At 42.4% G+C, this 18536-nt stretch overlaps 1 protein-coding gene across 1 annotated transcript in view; it reads right to left on the bottom strand.

The window, feature by feature from the left end:
• The window catches only part of chrna5 (cholinergic receptor, nicotinic, alpha 5), a 64724-nt gene that overhangs the window by 5898 nt on the left and 40290 nt on the right, over nucleotides 1–18536 (bottom strand). The window contains exons 2-3 of the mRNA XM_038999357.1: nucleotides 4495–4646; nucleotides 3753–3797 (exon numbers count right to left, since the gene is read on the bottom strand). Coding sequence (XP_038855285.1) covers nucleotides 3753–3797; nucleotides 4495–4646 — 197 coding nt within the window. The remainder of the gene's footprint in view (nucleotides 1–3752; nucleotides 3798–4494; nucleotides 4647–18536) is intronic.

The raw sequence follows: 18536 nt of genomic DNA, 5'->3' as shown, positions 1-18536 counted from the left end.
TGTAGGGGTCGGGAGTCGGGACAAGACAGACAAGCAGGCAGCTTTTCTCAGCCAGTCAATTTTTGGGGGGATATATACAAAGAAATGTCATTAGAAACAGGTAGAATAAATGAAGTGCAGCTAGTTTGCTGTCTTTCCAGCTTCAGTTTGAAGTGATGGTGTTAGCTGTGTTGTTGGCTAGCTCCTCTGAACAACAGTGTTCTGATGAGAGAGCACATTTTCTATGGCAGGTGAAATCGCGCATCATCATTGTTATGGATGTATCCAAATAAATGTCACTAGAAAACAGCTTAAACAAATGCAGCTACTGTTGTTATTCTGTCTGCACTGTTTGAAGAGACTGTAAATTAGCCATAGTTGGCCAACTAGCAAGCAAGAACGTTGCCAGCCAGTATGGCAATAGAATATTTAGAACGAACGACTGGGTCGCGTCCATAGATACAGAACAGAAATACTTAACAACTGGGTCACGTCTCTGAGAACCAAACCGATTGTAACGACGTTCCTCCTCCTCTTCATCCGAAGAGGAGGAGCAGGGATTAAACCAAAATGCAGCGTCTTGATATGACATGATTTATTTAAAGTAAAGACGAAAACACGAACTTCACTTGAAACTAAACAAAACAACAAACGGAGTAGACGAACCTGAACATAAGAACTTACATAACACGAAGAACTCACGAACAGGAAAATGACTACACAAAACGACGAACGAACGAAACAGTCCCGTATGGTGCAAACAAACACAGACACAGGAGACAACCACCCACAACAATCAATGTGAAAACACCTACCTTAATATGGCTCTCAATCAGAGGAAATGAAAACCACCTGCCTCTAATTGAGAGCCATATCAGGTCACCCTTTAACCAACATAGAAACACATAACATAGACTACCCACCCAAACTCACGCCCTGACCGTCAAACACATACAAAATAACAGAAAACCGGTCAGGAACGTGACATAACCCCCCCCTTAAGGTGCGTACTCCGAACGCACCACCAAAAAGTCTAGGGGAGGGTCTGGGTGGGCGTCTGACCACGGTGGTGGCTCAGGCTCTGGGCGAGGTCCCCACCCCACCATAGTCAATCCCAGCTTACGTCTCCCCCTTAGAATGACCACCCTCATCTTACACCCACTTAATTTAAATGTTAACCTTAAGATAAGGGGCAGCACCAGGACAAGGGGCAGCACCGGGATAAGGTAGCTCAGGACCGAGAGGTAGGTCAGGATAGAGAGGTAGCTCAGGATAGAGGGGCAACTCCGGACTGAAGGGCAGCTCCGGACAGAGAGACAGCTCTGGACTGAGGGACAGTTCTGGATCAATGGCAGCTCTGGGCTGAGGGGCAGCTCATGACTGGCTGACGGCTCTGGACGCTCATGGCTGGCTGACGGCTCTGGACGCTCATGGCTGGCTGACGGCTCTGGACGCTCATGGCTCACTGGCGGCTCTGGCAGATCCTGTCTGGTTGGCGGCTCTGGCAGATCCTGTCTGGTTGGCGGCTCTGGCAGATCCTGTCTGGTTGGCGGCTCTGGCAGATCCTGTCTGGTTGGCGGCTCTGGCAGATCCTGTCTGACGAATGGCTCTAGCGGCTCCTGACTGACGAACGGCTCTGACGGCTCGGGACAGACGGGCGGCTCTAATGGCTCGGGACAGACGGATGGCTCAGACGGCACTGGGCAGACGGATGGCTCAGACGGCGCTGGGGAGACGGATGGCTCAGATGGCGCTGGGGAGACGGATGGCTCAGATGGCGCTGAGGAGACGGATGGCTCAGATGGCGCTGAGGAGACGGATGGCTCAGATGGCGCTGAGGAGACGGATGGCTCAGACGGCGTTGGGCAGACTACAGACTCTAGCCGACTGAGGCGCACTGTAGGCCTGGTGCGTGGTGCCGGAACTGGAGGCACCGGACTGGAGACACGCACTTCAAGGCTAGTGCGGGGAGCAGGGACAGGGCACACTGACATCTCGAAGCGCACTATAGGCCTGGTGCGTGGTACCGGAACTGGTGGTACCGGGCTGAGGGCACGCACATCAGGACGAGTACGGGGAGAAGGAACAGTGTGTACAGGGCTCTGGAAACGCACAGGTGGCTTAGTGCGTGGTGCCGGAACTGGAGGCACTGGGCTGGAGACACGCACCATAGGGAGAGTGCGTGGAGGAGGAACAGGGCTCTGGAAACGCACTGGAAGCCTGGTGCGTGGAGTAGGCACTGGTAGTACTGGGCTGGGGCGGGAAAGTGGCGCCGGAAATACCGGACCGTGCAGGCGTATTGGCTCCCTTGAGCATTGAGCCTGCCCAACCTTACCTGGTTGAATGCTCCCCGTCGCCCGACCAGTGCGGGGAGGTGGAATAACCCGCACCGGGCTATGTAGGCGAACCGGGGACACCATGCGTAAGGCTGGTGCCATGTAAGCCGGCCCGAGGAGACGTACTGGTGGCCAGATATGTAGAGCCGGCTTCATGGCACTTGGCTCAATGCTCAATCTAGCCCTACCAGTGCGGGGAGGTGGAATAACCCGCACCGGGCTATGCACACGTACAGGAGACACCGTGCGCTCTACTGCGTAACACGGTGTCTGCCCGTACTCCCGCTCTCCACGGTTAGCCTGGGAAGTGGGCGCAGGTCTCCTACCTGCCCTTGGCCCACTACCTCTTAGCCCCCCCCCAAGAAATGTTTGGGGTTTCTTCACGGGCTTCCGTGCTAGCCGCGTACCTTCATAACTCCGGTCTTGAGCTTGATTCTCCGGCTTCCAGCCACGTCTCCTTGCTGCCTCCTCATACCACCGCTCCTGGGCTCTCGCTGCTTCCATCTCAGCTTTGGGACGGCGATATTCTCCCGGCTGTGCCCAAGGTCCTTTTCCATCCAGCTCGTCCTCCCAAGTCCAGTAGTCCTGTGTATTCCACTGCTCGAACATACGCTGCTTGGTTCTGATTCGGTGGGTGGTTCTGTCCGGATGTTCCTCCTCCTCTTCATCCGAAGAGGAGGAGCAGGGATTAAACCAAAATGCAGCGTCTTGATATGACATGATTTATTTAAAGTAAAGACGAAAACACGAACTTCACTTGAAACTAAACAAAACAACAAACGGAGTAGACGAACCTGAACATAAGAACTTACATAACACGAAGAACTCACGAACAGGAAAATGACTACACAAAACGACGAACGAACGAAACAGTCCCGTATGGTGCAAACAAACACAGACACAGGAGACAACCACCCACAACAATCAATGTGAAAACACCTACCTTAATATGGCTCTCAATCAGAGGAAATGAAAACCACCTGCCTCTAATTGAGAGCCATATCAGGTCACCCTTTAACCAACATAGAAACACATAACATAGACTACCCACCCAAACTCACGCCCTGACCGTCAAACACATACAAAATAACAGAAAACCGGTCAGGAACGTGACACCGATAGAATGAACGACCAGCCGGCTTGGGTAGCAACACCTAGATTTGTGTCAGGACTATATCTTGTGGAACGATGAAATAGTATGAATAAATTCCTCAAAATAACTTTTTTATTAAAATATGCTAATCATTATTTAAATATGTTGGTAACCCGTTGTATAAAGGTGATAATGCCCTGGAAGACGGTGATTGGAGGACATATTGGCATGGTTTGCCAGCACTCGACTTCGTCTCGGGCATAACAACACCCGTGCTAATTTATCCTCCAAACACTGGCTTCTCGGAAAATATCATGCCCCCCCAAATATGTTTAAGATCTTGCCTGTTTCATCCACACATTGGTTGTCATCAACTGGTTCTTCTCGTCCTGTAATGGAGAGACCATACTGTAAAGGTTTTATCTGTACCTTTGTGTTGTTATACTGTCAGTATGTGTGTAAATGTGTTAAAAAACAGAATGTAAATTAGTCTAAATATATTTATAGTGATATATTCTTTGCAGTGATGTAATGTACTTAAGTAAAAAATACTTTAAACTACTCAAGTAATTTTGGGGGGGTATCTGTACATTGCTGTTTATATTTTTGATTATTTTTACTTTTACTTCACTACATTCCTGAAGAAAATAATGTACTTTTTACTCAATACATTTTCCCTGACACCCAAAAGTAATCATTCCATTTTGAATGCTTAGCAGGACAGGAAAATGGTCCAATGCACACACTTAGAAGAAAACATCGCTGGTCATCCCTACTGCCGTTGATCTGGCGGCCTCACTAAACACACATTCTTCATTTGTAAGGGATGTCTGAGTGTTGGGAGTGTGCCCCTGGCTACTGATAAATAAATCCAAAACAAAAAAATGGTGCCTTCTGGTTTGCTTAATTTAAGGAATTTAAAATGGTTTATACTTTTACTTTTGATACTTAAGTATATTTTAAAACAAATACTTTTAGACTTTTACTCAAGTAGTATTTTACTGGGTTACTTTCACTTTCTCTTGAGTCATTTTCTATTAAGGTATCTTAAACCACAATATCCCAAAATAATCATATTTTTCTCACCACGTCCACTAGCTGGGAGATGGCCAGTCCAAATCTGACCCGTACTGTGCCATTGAGGTATTCCACAGGCCTCACCCATTTCTGGTAGTTTCTGAAGAGGTTCTTGAACAGTTTGTCCTCTGTCTTGGCATAGGAGGACAGTTTAGGGATTCCTATAGAGACAGGGAAACACCACATTAGCCTGTATCATGTCAGCGACGTGTTAACAGGGGGCATTATCCTGGTAACAGCTCATGGCCCATGTTCAGCCCAGCTAAAGCACATTGACAATGATTCATAGTACCTGGCACCTGACACTTTGTCAATAACCCCATCAATCTCCAGTTTAACATGCAGGAAATCGCTCCAGGGCTCTCAGCATCATGGCAATCACATCTCTGGTCCCTGTTTACCCTCAGACCAGGACCAGACATTCACTATCTACAGAGGAAGAAAGCTAACTGTCACTTTGTCATGGCAACATAGTCAATACCTTTTATTCATGATTTGGTGCTTTCCACTTCTCATTGGAAGGAGACAAAGGTCAAGTGTGTCCTTCCTGTTAGAATTCTCTGCAAACTAGTATGTTTGATCAGATATGTTAGTGTGTATAACAGAGGTGTAATTTTATTTACAGGGAGGATTTTTGAATAATATGTTATTGTTTTTTCCATCAAATTAATCCTCCTCTTCCTCCCTGGACGAGACTCCTCTGCTACCAATACAGAGTGGTGCTTCATCCCCAGTTCTTCACCATGGAAGTAGGCCTATAAACAATCTAACAGTGATTAAAGGTAAGAGTCACTTGGCTGTGGTTCAGGCAATAAAAGGCTGTCCAAACCTTTAAAATCTGATGAAGGTTTGGCACAGTATAAACTATAGATAGCAGCCAGGGTTGCATTTGTGCACCAATTTCCTCCGTAATTGACGACTCACTGTCAGCCGGCTGCATAGACATGGAGAGATTAAATATGACTCCATTGTTCCATGTGTGTGATGCCACCACCAGTGTCAAGTGGGAAGGGTTCAATAGTGTGGGCTGCCAGTCTAGTCAGCCTCCTTCCATCATCCAACACTAATGTGTTTCTTCCTATCAGCTCTGTTCTATTTAGTGTCTCTATCTCTGTAAATCCTCAGTCAGTCATCCCCCGCTCTGGTCTAATTTAATTTGTCTCAGTGTGTTTTCTATCTGGATTATGAGGAAGGAAGCCCCAATGAGTTTTACTCTCCATAACTTCATTACAGATGGGTCTGATGTTGTGACTGTGGTTGATGGATACCTCATTGTATCAGTGCATCAGCTGGCCTCTGTGGCATGCTGGTATCCATGACAGCCTGGTGGTGTAGGCCCTAGGGGGGTTGATGATGGAGAGAAAGGCTAGAGGATGGAGCTTTAGATAGAGGAAGCGTTTTATGTGTGAAGGACACAGGGAGGTCTTTGTGCCCCCTAAGGGCTAGCTGGGTTTTTAGACAGAGAGAGACCGAAGGTGCACCTTCCATATTAAAGACATCAGCCGTCACTCTAGTCCACATACAACTGCTGACTGGGAGGAAAATCTAGAGTTAGCCTCTGTAAATGCAGAATTAAGCACAAGCAAATCTCTGGATTCAATTATTATATTCAGCACTTTAGATCAAAGAAGGATGTAAAGTTGCTGTATTACTGCTGGAAACAGCTCTCCAGCGCAGAGAAAATGAGGAAGTATTGATTCAATTCTCGAGGGACACAATGCTCTTAAATCATTCCCCACGTGCTTATTGGCTTTTTTTAACGTGCGTTCAATATGGCTGTAAATTTACCTGAGGATGACAGGCCCTATGCGGGGCCGACGACAGTTAACACCCCTGTGTCATCCTCAGGCTCAGGATCAATAGCAGCATTCTTAGACCTCAGTCAATATCACTGTGATTAGCAGATTCATCATCTTTACACTTTCTGTCTCTCAGCACATCTTCCTGTGGAAAATCCTGCTCCATGTCTGGCTTCTCTGGGAGATTCTGAACACTACCCTTTGTGAAAGCCAATTTAAATATGATCCAACAATGTGTCATATAACACCTATAGTACAACCATCATCTATTGTATGTCATTACAAGTAGTAACTTAGCAATTAGCTAAGTAATACTTTTTAAATAAGGTATATATGAAATAAAAATAATTTAAGTGGGTAAAGACAACTCGTGCAAAATATCTTCTGCAGCTGGCTCTGTTGTCCATTAGACTAACACCAGCAAGTAGGCTCAGAACCACGGGACACTATTCATTTAAACTGAGCAAAGACATCTATATCAAATCAGAGGGGAAGAGTCTGCATAACTGGAACATCCTCATAGAGCAAGGCCATTATATACATGGACTACATTATAGGTGCTTCCTTTGATTTTTGTAGTGGAGCAACAATTCAGCATGCATTGTTATGATTGAATGATAAACACAATCGAAAGACCACTTCCCAACCCTTTACAATATCTCTAATCCAGTGTATAGATTGTGTTATAAATGCTCAGTCTTACACTAACGTTCAAAAGTTTGGGGTCACTTAGACATTTCCTTGTTTTTGAAAGAAAAGCAAATTTTTTGTCCATTAAAATAACATCAAATCAATCAGAAATACAGTGTAGACATTGTTAATGTTGTAAATTACTATTGTAGCTGGAAATGGAAGATTTTGGTCTCCATAGCAGCACCCACCCGTAGCACGCGCTCCAGCAGGTATATCTCACTGGTCACCCCCAAAGCCAATTCCTCCTTTGGCCGCCTTTCCTTCCAGTTCTCTGCTGCCAATGACTGGAACGAACTGTAAAAATCACTGCAGCTGGAGACACATATCTCCCTCACTAGCTTTAAGCACCAGCTGTCAGAGCAGCTCACAGATCACTGCACCTGACATAGCCCATCTGTAAATAGCCCACCCAACTACCTCATCCCCATACTGTATTTATTTATTTATCTTGCTCATTTGCACCCCAGCATCTCTACTTGCACCTTCATCTTCTGCACATATACCATTCCAGTGTTTAATTGCTATATTGTAATTACTTCGCCACCATGGCCTATTTATTGCCTTACCTCCCTTATTTTACCTCATATGCACACACTGTATATATACTTTTTCTACTGTATTATTGACTGTATGTTTGTTCATTCCATGTGTAACTCTGTGTTGTTGTATGTGTCGAACTGCTTTGCTTTATCTTGGACAGGTCGCAGTTGTAAATGAGAATTTGTTCTCAACTAGCCTACCTGGTTAAATAAAGGTGAAATAAAATAAATGAAAATGTTTAATGGACTATCTACATAGGCGTACGCAGGCCCATTATCAGCAACCATCACTCCTGTGTTCCAATGGCACGTTGTGTTAACTAATCCAAGTTCATAATTTTAAAAGGGTAATTGATCATTAGAAAACACTTTTGCAAATATGTTAGCGCAGCTGAAAACTGTTGTTCTGATTAAAGAAGAAATTTTGAGCCTATAATCGAACACACAAATGCTGATGCTCCAGATACTTAACTAGTCTAAAGAAGGCCAGTTTTATTGCTTCTTTAATCAGAACAACAGTTTTCAGTTGTGCTAACATAATTGCAAAAGGGTTTTCTAATGATCAATTGCCCTTTTAAGATAATAAATTTGGATTAGCTAACACAACGTGCCATTGGAACACAGGAGTGATGGTTGCTGATAATGGGCCTCTGTACGCCTATGTAGATATTCCATTAAAATAGTCATTTACAACATTAACAATGTCTACACTGTACTTCTGATCAATTTTATGTTATTTTAGTTAATGGACAAAATAAATGCTTTTATTTCAAAAACAAGGACATTTCTAAGTGACCCCAAACTTTTGAACGGTAGTGTATCTACAATTAGTGTAACCTGATTGTGTGGCCAGTGAGGCATTAGGCCAGACTATCTCTCCAGAGGATCCCTGGCTGTGTACTGTACTGATGAAAGATGTGAATATTTTATGAGTCATCTCAAAATTGTGGGGTTTACAAAAACACCCCAAGAGATGACAGATTAAAATCTGTGACCTTACACATCTCCTAACCCTCTTCTGCAGTCCACACAGCCCATGTTATTTAACCCAGTCCACTAACGAAGGACAGAATTTCATAAGAGGAGCTCCATTACATTTTTCCATTTTAGTTATTTAGCAGACGCTCACGCTCTTATCCAAAACAAATTACAGTCAGCGTCAGTCAGTGCGAGAATCAATCCTGTTTCTGCACAGGTTGGCTGGCATGGAGGAGGCAGCCGTGTGGAGCTATCTGGGCTGGCCAGCTTATACTTCTGATATTGACTGGACAGAGTTATTAGAACTCTGAGGTTCTTTACCCAAGTTGTTAATAGAGATATTTCTTGCCTTATTCAGCTCATCACCTCTCCCAGCTGAACAGAAGGTCACCAACCACAGGAAATGACTGCACTAAACCAGACAGGGCTGCGTATCGTATATACTGAATTAACTGAGAGCAGGAAACCAAATCACTCACTTTAATAACAACCATTGGCAAAGTCTCTGAGACCATACACTTTGATTAGAAATCTACTTAAAAGGGACATTCGGTCTGGATATATTGAGTGGTCATATTGACATTACTCAGCCCATCTGTTAATGAGCATCCCTCATCAGTTCCTCTTTTAATTTAGTATTAGTCTCAGCTGGCGTTGCCTCTTCACTATCTCCCATCCTCAGACTTTCCATCTGCCCTGCCGCTCATCTCCTTATCATCCTGTACCCAGTAGATGACCCTAGTTGTGCAGAGTGGGTATCTCTCAGTCTGATAACATCTCTGATGGCCCATCACTCTGAGAGTGTCTTCCCTGTCCTCCGCAGTGATACTGTAGGGAGAACTTACCCAGAGAGTGACACAGGTGGCAGCAGCAGTATGACAGCAGCAGGATTAGAGTGGTGGCCGCTGGCCCAGCTCTCAGCATGATATCAGAGGGGGCTCCAGATCCACACGGCCAGGGAGCAGTCCCTCAGGCAGCCATGACTACAACACAACTAGAGTCTAGGAAAACACAGCAAGAGAATCACGTCACAGTGCACAAACAGAGGAAGTTATGAGATATGTATGCATCCGTTTAGATACCTTACATGTGCACACAAACATGAATACAGGGGCGCAATGCATACACATAGAAACTCATTTGCACATTTGCAAACACATACATTTCATCTTACACATTTCACAAATACACACATGCACAACAGTGTACATGCGAACACATTACACTCACCTGCTTGGATGTAGTGAACACACACAAACCTATACACATATGATCACAAACAGACATACTGTGCATATCAGACCTGCATCCTCTATTCCTATCATCCACTCAACACACAATCTATCCTGGATGCAGCGTGAGAGTCCAGACAGAGTGTGTCGACAGACAGACAAGCAGCGCTGCTCTCTAGTATTCCTCCATTCCATGCAGCCCTGCCTCAGCTCAGACAGACGATGCTTCAGTCTCTTGCTGCTGCCTCTAAATGAACGGTAGCACGCTCTCTCTCCTCTCTCTCCTCCTTTTCCTCCTCCTCAACCTCCTCCAGAAAACCAGCCCCCTCTCTCCTCTTCTCTCCTCCTCTACCTCCTCCAGAAAGCCAGCCCCCCTCACTCTCCCAGAAGAGTCTGATCACTAATTACTACCAGGTATCTTCCCCAGCAGCACACTGCCTGCAGCCTGTAGCCTATCCACAGCCAAGTGTCTACACTGCAAGCCCTGCCGTAGCAGCTCTACCTACAGAGATCCAGCACATTGATGTTGTTCTCTCTCGTTCTCTCCCCACAGACAGTGGCTAGCAGCGAGTCTGCCTCAGCTGTACGTCTAACTAAGGTATCTTCAGACTGTTGCTTCAGGTTTAATGGCAGGGTTAATAGGGGTGGAGGAGCATGTGTGTATCTGTATGTGTGTGTTGAGAGCTTCTCTAATAAACAGCATCCATACCCCTGATACTACATAACTCCATCATGTCTATAATGCATTGTCTCACGTCAGATAGCGGGACAGCCGTCTGCACTGATGGGTTGAGGGACGAGCGTTGTGTAGGAGTGACGCCATCTGGTGTGAGACACGGGTCTATGATGATGACGCCTTGTGAGAGTGACAGCAAATGGAAAATGCTGGAAGGAAAAAATCTCTTCTGCCTACCCCATGGGTCATGGTGTGTGTGGAGAAGTGGTAATACTGTATGGTGCAGCCAGCCTCCCACTCTTTCCCTCCTCTCTCCTCCTCCCCTCTCCCCCTCTACTGGGAGACATGATGATGGTGGCTTGTCTATTACTAAGCTCTGTCTCCCTCTCCCATTAGACTGGGCTTTCTATAGAAACACTGTAACCACATTAGCCTGCCACATATTCTCCTTTGTCCACATCTCTTTCTCTATGTATGTCTCGGTCTTGTCTTATTATTCATTTGTGTGTCTTAGTTCATATTTTCATGTTGGCATAACAAACCTGTGGAAAAAATTGACTTAACACTTTGTTTGAACTAATATTGCTTTTATTCAAGCTTGGTTTGTTTTTATTGAATAAAAGGTCGAATAATGTCATCTACATCTTTGCTAGGCTCAAAGATAGCACCCAGACTGCAGACTGCATCAAATGAAGTTCAAAACCAAATCAGTATTTAAAAAACACATCTTGGCAGACACCTAGGTTTACAGTATTAATATCCCCAGACTCTATTCACATGTCATATACTACTGTATAGCACTACAGTATAGCACTACTGTACAGCATTACTGTATAGCACTACTGTAAGGCACTACTATATAGCACTACTGTATAGCCCTACTATATAGCACTACAGTATAGCCCTACTATATAGCACTACTGTATAGCCCTACTATATAGCACTACAGTATAGCCCTACTATATAGCACTACTGTATAGCCCTACTATATAGCACTACAGTATAGCCCTACTATATAGCACTACTGTATAGCCCTACTATATAGCACTACTGTATAGCCCTACTGTATAGCCTTACTATATAGCACTACAGTATAGCCCTACTGTATAGCCTTACTATATAGCACTACTGTATAGCCCTACTATATAGCACTACTGTATAGCCCTACTATATAGCACTACAGTATAGCCCTACTATATAGCACTACTGTATAGCCCTACTATATAGCCCTACTGTATAGCCTTACTATATAGCACTACAGTATAGCCCTACTGTATAGCACTACTGTATAGCCCTACTGTATAGCCCTACTATATAGCACTACGGTATAGCCCTACTGTATAGCCTTACTATATAGCACTACTATATAGCACTACTGTATAGCCCTACTGTATAGCCCTACTATATCACACTACTATATAGCACTACTATATAGCACTACTATATAGCACTACAGTATAGTACTACTACAGTATCACGGTGTCCTCTCTGTTCAGCAGACTGCACACAGGGTCCTGTTTTTCTTTCTCCTTCTTTGTTTGGGTCACTTTGGCATAGATGGCCGTTTCACCCTGCTGTTCTGGTCTTTTCACTGAGGGGAGAGGTTGCTAGATTTAGTCAAACATGCTGGATACTGTATGTAGAGAAAGTTAACTGAGTGTTCTGAGAATTAAGTGTCTGTGGAAAACCAAATCGCTAGAGTTAAATGTATCTTTATATAAATATAGCTACCTCAGTGCACTGTAGTTTGAGTTGTGTGGAACTTGAGTTTTGTTATGAGTCTTTGCTCACGTTGCCTTCCTCTGTCTGCAGGCCTGTTGGTCTCTGTGTGTATGTGGCTAAACATTCATCAACCTGTGTAGTATGTGGTTACGTGTGATGTTCAGGGCTGCCTCTACGTCAATATAACAGACAACAGATACAAATAGGTATGATATGAACCTACCTTTGTAACCCATCTGTCACGTTCCTGACCTGTTTTCTGTTGTTTTTGTATGTGTTTAGTTGGTCAGGGCGTGAGTTGGGGTGGGCATTCTATGTGTTGTGTTTCTATGTTGGGTTTAGTGTGTTGCCTGATATAGTTCTCAATTAGAGGCAGGTGTTTGACGTTTCCTCTGATTGAGAACCATATTAAGGTAGGCTGTTCTCACTGTTTGTGTGTGGGTGATTGTCTTCCGTGTTTGTGTTCGTTCACCACACGGGACTGTTTCGTTTGTTTAGTCTGTTCCTGTTCGTGCGTTCTTCGTGTTATGTAAGTTCTCATGTTCAGGTCTGTTTAACGTCGTTTGTTGTTTTGTAGTTTGTTCAAGTGTATTTTCGTCTTCATTATTATTATTAAAATCATCATGTCTACATACCTCGCTGCGTGTTGGTCCGACCCTTACTCCTTCTCCTCATCCGAGGAGGAGGAATTAGGCGAACGTTACACCATCAGACAGTACATGTACATATTCTATTCTACTTGTTTCTTCTTTAGTACCCACCTCTAGTTATTACACTGTACATTGCCTCATCTCCTGTAGGATCAGTTGGAGAGCTACAGAAACAGAAAATGAACTTCAAACTCATAAATGTAAATATGTAATTAGAGAAATACCAACAATAAGCCTCATCCATGTCCCTGATACTGAAGGAAATGTAGGAGCAGGATTGCAAACGAAGAGAAACTTACATTACACCAGCTGCGACTAGAACATCCAGCATATGAAAATCAAAGACAGAAAACATACAGTATGACTTAGTTCTTAAATAACTTGAGAAAATGAAAAATATGTGATGCAAAATATGCAATGTAAAAATATGAACTGATATACTGTACCTGGCACAGCTGAGATTAGACTGTATGTTTGATCCGTATCTTGATTCTCACTAAGGGAAGAGTCAAAATATTTGTATTTCCTGTCTCAACAATGTGGACATTGATAAATCAAGTAGTATTTTGTTTTCATTTGGTAGGTTTGCTATACCTTGGTTGATGGTCAATGCTCACTGTAACAGAAAGCAACAGTAAGGAATGACTTAAGCCATTGTGTTACAATACATAGACACTTCATTTAACATCAAGCATTTGTTCCCTTTCCCCACCATGTCACATAGCTAGACATGGTGATTGTAAGGCCGGGATTCAATCATATCCGCGTTAGATTTGTGTTATAGCTGTCACTACTTCCGCCAAAGTCGGTTCCTCTCCTTGTTCGGGCGGCGTTCGGCGATCGACGTCACCGGCAATCTATCCATCGCCGCTCCATTTCTTATATGTCCATTTGTTTTGTCTTGTTCCATACACACCTGGTTTTCATTCCATAATCACACTGCATGTATTTAGTCCTCTGTTCCCCTCCATGTTTTTGAAGTGCGCCTGTTTACTACACTCTGATCTCCTGCACCTGACTTCGCCTCCGTACACACCCCTAACAATAGCTTGATTGACATTTAAAAGGGATTTCCGATTGACCTGTCATTTGCAGCGTTTCATGAATACGAACTGCTAGTGGACTAATCTACAGTTACAATATATAAACAAATATCTTGCTAAACTTGACTGTTTACAGATTAGTTTATAAAAATTCCAAATTCCACATTGCTTGTTTGACATTTAAAGGGAATTTCCGATTGAGCCGTCATCTGCAGCATTTTGTGAACACGATCTCCGCAAACGGAGGTAAAAGATTTTGGTGTTAAGAATTGATTACTGTCCTAAACCAAACAGAAACAGTCAACTTCACTTACTTTGTTTCAGGATCCCCCAGTACCTCCACAGTAAAGACAGCGTCAGAAACAGGAGGACCAAGGCTGCTGCCAGTCCTGCTCCCACTTGTCCTCCCACATTTTTTAGTCCCTCTGTGAAGAACATTGATATAATAGACTCTGGTGTACAGTACACGCTGGTGTTTAACTTGTTGCTGAGTCAGAGTATGTAGCCTTTCTTTACAAAGCAATATATTGGCTGAAAATGTGTCTGAAGGACAAATATTCAAGCTGCACCGCAACAAATTGACAAATAATCAGTATGGATAGCAATCTTATCATTACAAACATACATTATACACAAATATTGACAGAATCTTACCTTTCCATTCTCCATCGACATGAAAGACTATTAAATTCTCCCCTGTTGACTTCAAGTTACTGGGTACAGGTCTATCTCTGGTGTACACACAGCTGTAGTTGCCTGAGTCTTCTCTTGTAACATCCTTCATGGTGAAAATAGCATCATCTTCACCTTTCTCCAGCTCCACAATTCTTATCCCAACTCCATTCTTGCAAAGGTAAACATTTACCTTGTCCTCAGGTCCTCTGATGCCAGTAGTGCTACATTTAAAATGGACATTTACCCCTTCAGTCACATTAGATGGTCCAAATATCTTTGCTGGGTAGATCTCTGCATAAAAACAAATGCCAATAAGGGGTGAACTTAAGTGGAAGTTAGGATTTCCCCTAAATGTGTGTTCATTATTAAGAAGGTCATTTGTGTTTAAAAGGTATAGAACATTGATATAATAGACTTTGGTGTACAGTACACGCTGATGTTTAACTTGTTGCTGAGTCAGAGTATGTAGCCTTTCTTTACAAAGCAATATATTGGGTGAAAATGTGTCTGAATGACAAATATTCAAACTGCACCGCAACAAATTGACAAATAATCAGTATGGATAGCAATCTTATCATTACAAACATACATTATACACAAATATTGACAGAATCTTACCTTTCCATTCTCCATCGACATGAAAGACTATTAAATTCTCCCCTGTTGACTTCAAGTGACTGTGTACAGGTCTATCTCTGGTGTACACACAGCTGTAGTTGCCTGAGTCTTCTCTTGTAACATCCTTCATGGTGAAAATAGCATCATCTTCACCTTTCTCCAGCTCTGCAATTCTTATCGAAACTCCATTCTTGCAAAGATAAAAATGTAACTTGTTCTCAGGTACTCTGATGCCAGTAGTGCTACATTTAAAATGGACATTTACCCCTTCAGTCACATTAGATGGTCCAAATATCTTTGCTGGGTAGATCTCTGCATAAAAACAAATGCCAATAAGGGGTGAACTTAAGTGGAAGTTAGGATTTCCCCTAAATGTGTGTTCATTATTAAGAAGGTCATTTGTGTTTAAAAGGTATAGAACATTGATATAATAGACTTTGGTGTACAGTACACGCTGATGTTTAACTTGTTGCTGAGTCAGAGTATGTAGCCTTTCTTTACAAAGCAATATATTGGGTGAAAATGTGTCTGAATGACAAATATTCAAACTGCACCGCAACAAATTGACAAATAATCAGTATGGATAGCAATCTTATCATTACAAACATACATTATACACAAATATTGACAGAATCTTACCTTTCCATTCTCCATCGACATGAAAGACTATTAAATTCTCCCCTGTTGACTTCAAGTGACTGTGTACAGGTCTATCTCTGGTGTACACACAGCTGTAGTTGCCTGAGTCTTCTCTTGTAACATCCTTCATGGTGAAAATAGCATCATCTTCACCTTTCTCCAGCTCTGCAATTCTTATCGAAACTCCATTCTTGCAAAGATAAAAATGTAACTTGTTCTCAGGTACTCTGATGCCAGTAGTGCTACATTTAAAATGGACATTTACCCCTTCAGTCACAGTAGATGGTCCAAATATCTTTGCTGGGTAGATCTCTGCATAAAAACAAATGCCAAAAAGGGGTGAACTTAAGTGGAAGTTAGGATTTCCCCTAAATGTAAGTGTGTTTATTATTAAGAAGGTCATTTGTGTTTTAAAGGTATAGAACATTGATATAATAGACTCTGGTGTACAGTACACGCTGGTGTTTAACTTGTTGCTGAGTCAGAGTATGTAGCCTTTCTTTACAAAGCAATATATTGGCTGAAAATGTGTCTGAATGACAAATATTCAAACTGCACCGCAACAAATTGACAAATAATCAGTATGGATAGCAATCTTATCATTACAAACATACATTATACACAAATATTGACAGAATCTTACCTTTCCATTCTCCATCAACATGAAAGACTATTAAATTCTCCCCTGTTGACTTCAAGTGACTGTGTACAGGTCTATCTCTGGTGTACACACAGCTGTAGTTGCCTGAGTCTTCTCTTGTAACATCCTTCATGGTGAAAATAGCATCATCTTCACCTTTCTCCAGCTCCGCAATTCTTATCCCAACTCCATTCTTGCAAAGGTACAAATTTAACTTGTCCTCAGGTACTCTGATGCCAGTAGTGCTACATTTAAAATGGACATTTACCCCTTCAGTCACATTAGATGGTCCAAATATCTTTGCTGGGTAGATCTCTGCATAAAAACAAATGCCAATAAGGGGTGAACTTAAGTGGAAGTTAGGATTTCCCCTAAATGTGTGTTCATTATTAAGAAGGTCATTTGTGTTTTAAAGGTATATACTGCATTTTATACATTGATGTAATTAAATATTGATGAAACACTCATCAATAATCACTACAAAAAAAGATACATAAATACTTTACTTTTGTCTTCAGATTTTGCGCCCTCATATTTGACAAGGATGCATGCTGTGGCTGCATGGAAAAATGTATACACTTAGGGAAAATATTTTGTTCAGGAAATGAACATCAATATTTCTCTGAAATGTTTGTATTACTTGAACAGTAGAAAATACTCACCGATCACAAGCCAGAGGAGTCCTAATGCTGCCATGATGTTGGCTGAGACTTCAGTGGTGTGGAGTGATGGTTTCAGAGAAATGCATTGTTGACGTACTGTACCTTACCTATTCAGACTAATGATGGTAACCACACATTGAACGAATCAAAACCCGGAACATTGGTCTGTTTGAGGAGCTTTCTCAAATACTTTTGACATATTTAGGCATACTGTCATAACAAAGCCATTTCGTCGTTACAGTGTCACACCCTTATGTTGCAGAGGAGAAGTGGCCTGGTACATAAGCTATCGATTGAAATCATCAGCAACATGTAGAACTTCAAATCAAATGTGTTAATTTATTAAGTATCACATTTTCATTAACATTTACATGTTTTCCTTACAAAACTGCTAGTGGACTAATTTACAGTTACAATATATAAACAAGTATCTTGCTAAACTTTGACTGTTTACAGATTGGTTTATCAAAAATCCAAACTTCACATTCCAAACAGTATGTATTTGGCAAATTATAAGTTCAATACAGTTAATATGATTCAATTCTCAGTTTGTATAGTTTATTGAACATTCTGTCACCCATCCTACCAGAGGTTCAACTGACTGTGACATCAACCATTTGGTACTTTATGTATCCCACTGTAGAAGTAAGTTCAATTACAATTGTTCCATATGTTGCAAGTACTGTAAAACACATGCATTTTATATGGTATAAGCACATATTTCTTAAGAAAAATGATTTATCTGTCAGTGCATTAGTTCTGATTGTCTTCCAGAAAGAGACATCATGATTAGCCTACTTTTTATTGTAACGGAATTCCTCCTCCTCTTCATCCGAAGAGGAGGAGCAGGGATTCGACCAAAATGCAGCGTTGTCATAGGACATAATGAATTTATTTAACAAGACAAAAAACGAACTAACTTGAATAACTAACAAAATAACAAACGACGTAGACAGACCTGGACATGCGAACTTACATACAACGAAGAACTCACGAACAGGAAAATGACTACACAAAAGAACGAACGTACAAACAAACCGAGACAGTCCCGTGTGGCGCGACAAACACAGACACAGGAGACAACCACCCACAACAATCAATGTGAAAACACCTACCTTAATATGGCTCTCAATCAGAGGAAATGAAAACCACCTGCCTCTAATTGAGAACCATATCAGGTCACCCTTTAACAAACATAGAAACACATAACATAGACTACCCACCCAAACTCACGCCCTGACCGTCAAACACATACAAAATAACAGAAAACCGGTCAGGAACGTGACATTTATGGACATCAGCCACTACAGTCAGTAGACGTATGACCACAACAACTGAACATATCAATCAGATTTAGGGTTGCAAAGGGAGGGTATACTACTGGAAACTTTACCAGTAAACTACCAGAATTGTATTATCTTTCAAGGATTTTATGTAATCTATAAATAGACATCTAGTGTCCCTTTTCTGTGTTTCAGATGATCA

The sequence above is a fragment of the Salvelinus namaycush genome, chromosome 1 (genome assembly GCF_016432855.1).
Source record: "Salvelinus namaycush isolate Seneca chromosome 1, SaNama_1.0, whole genome shotgun sequence".
Classification (NCBI taxonomy): domain Eukaryota; kingdom Metazoa; phylum Chordata; class Actinopteri; order Salmoniformes; family Salmonidae; genus Salvelinus; species Salvelinus namaycush.
This window is presented reverse-complemented; position numbering and strand designations above follow the sequence as displayed.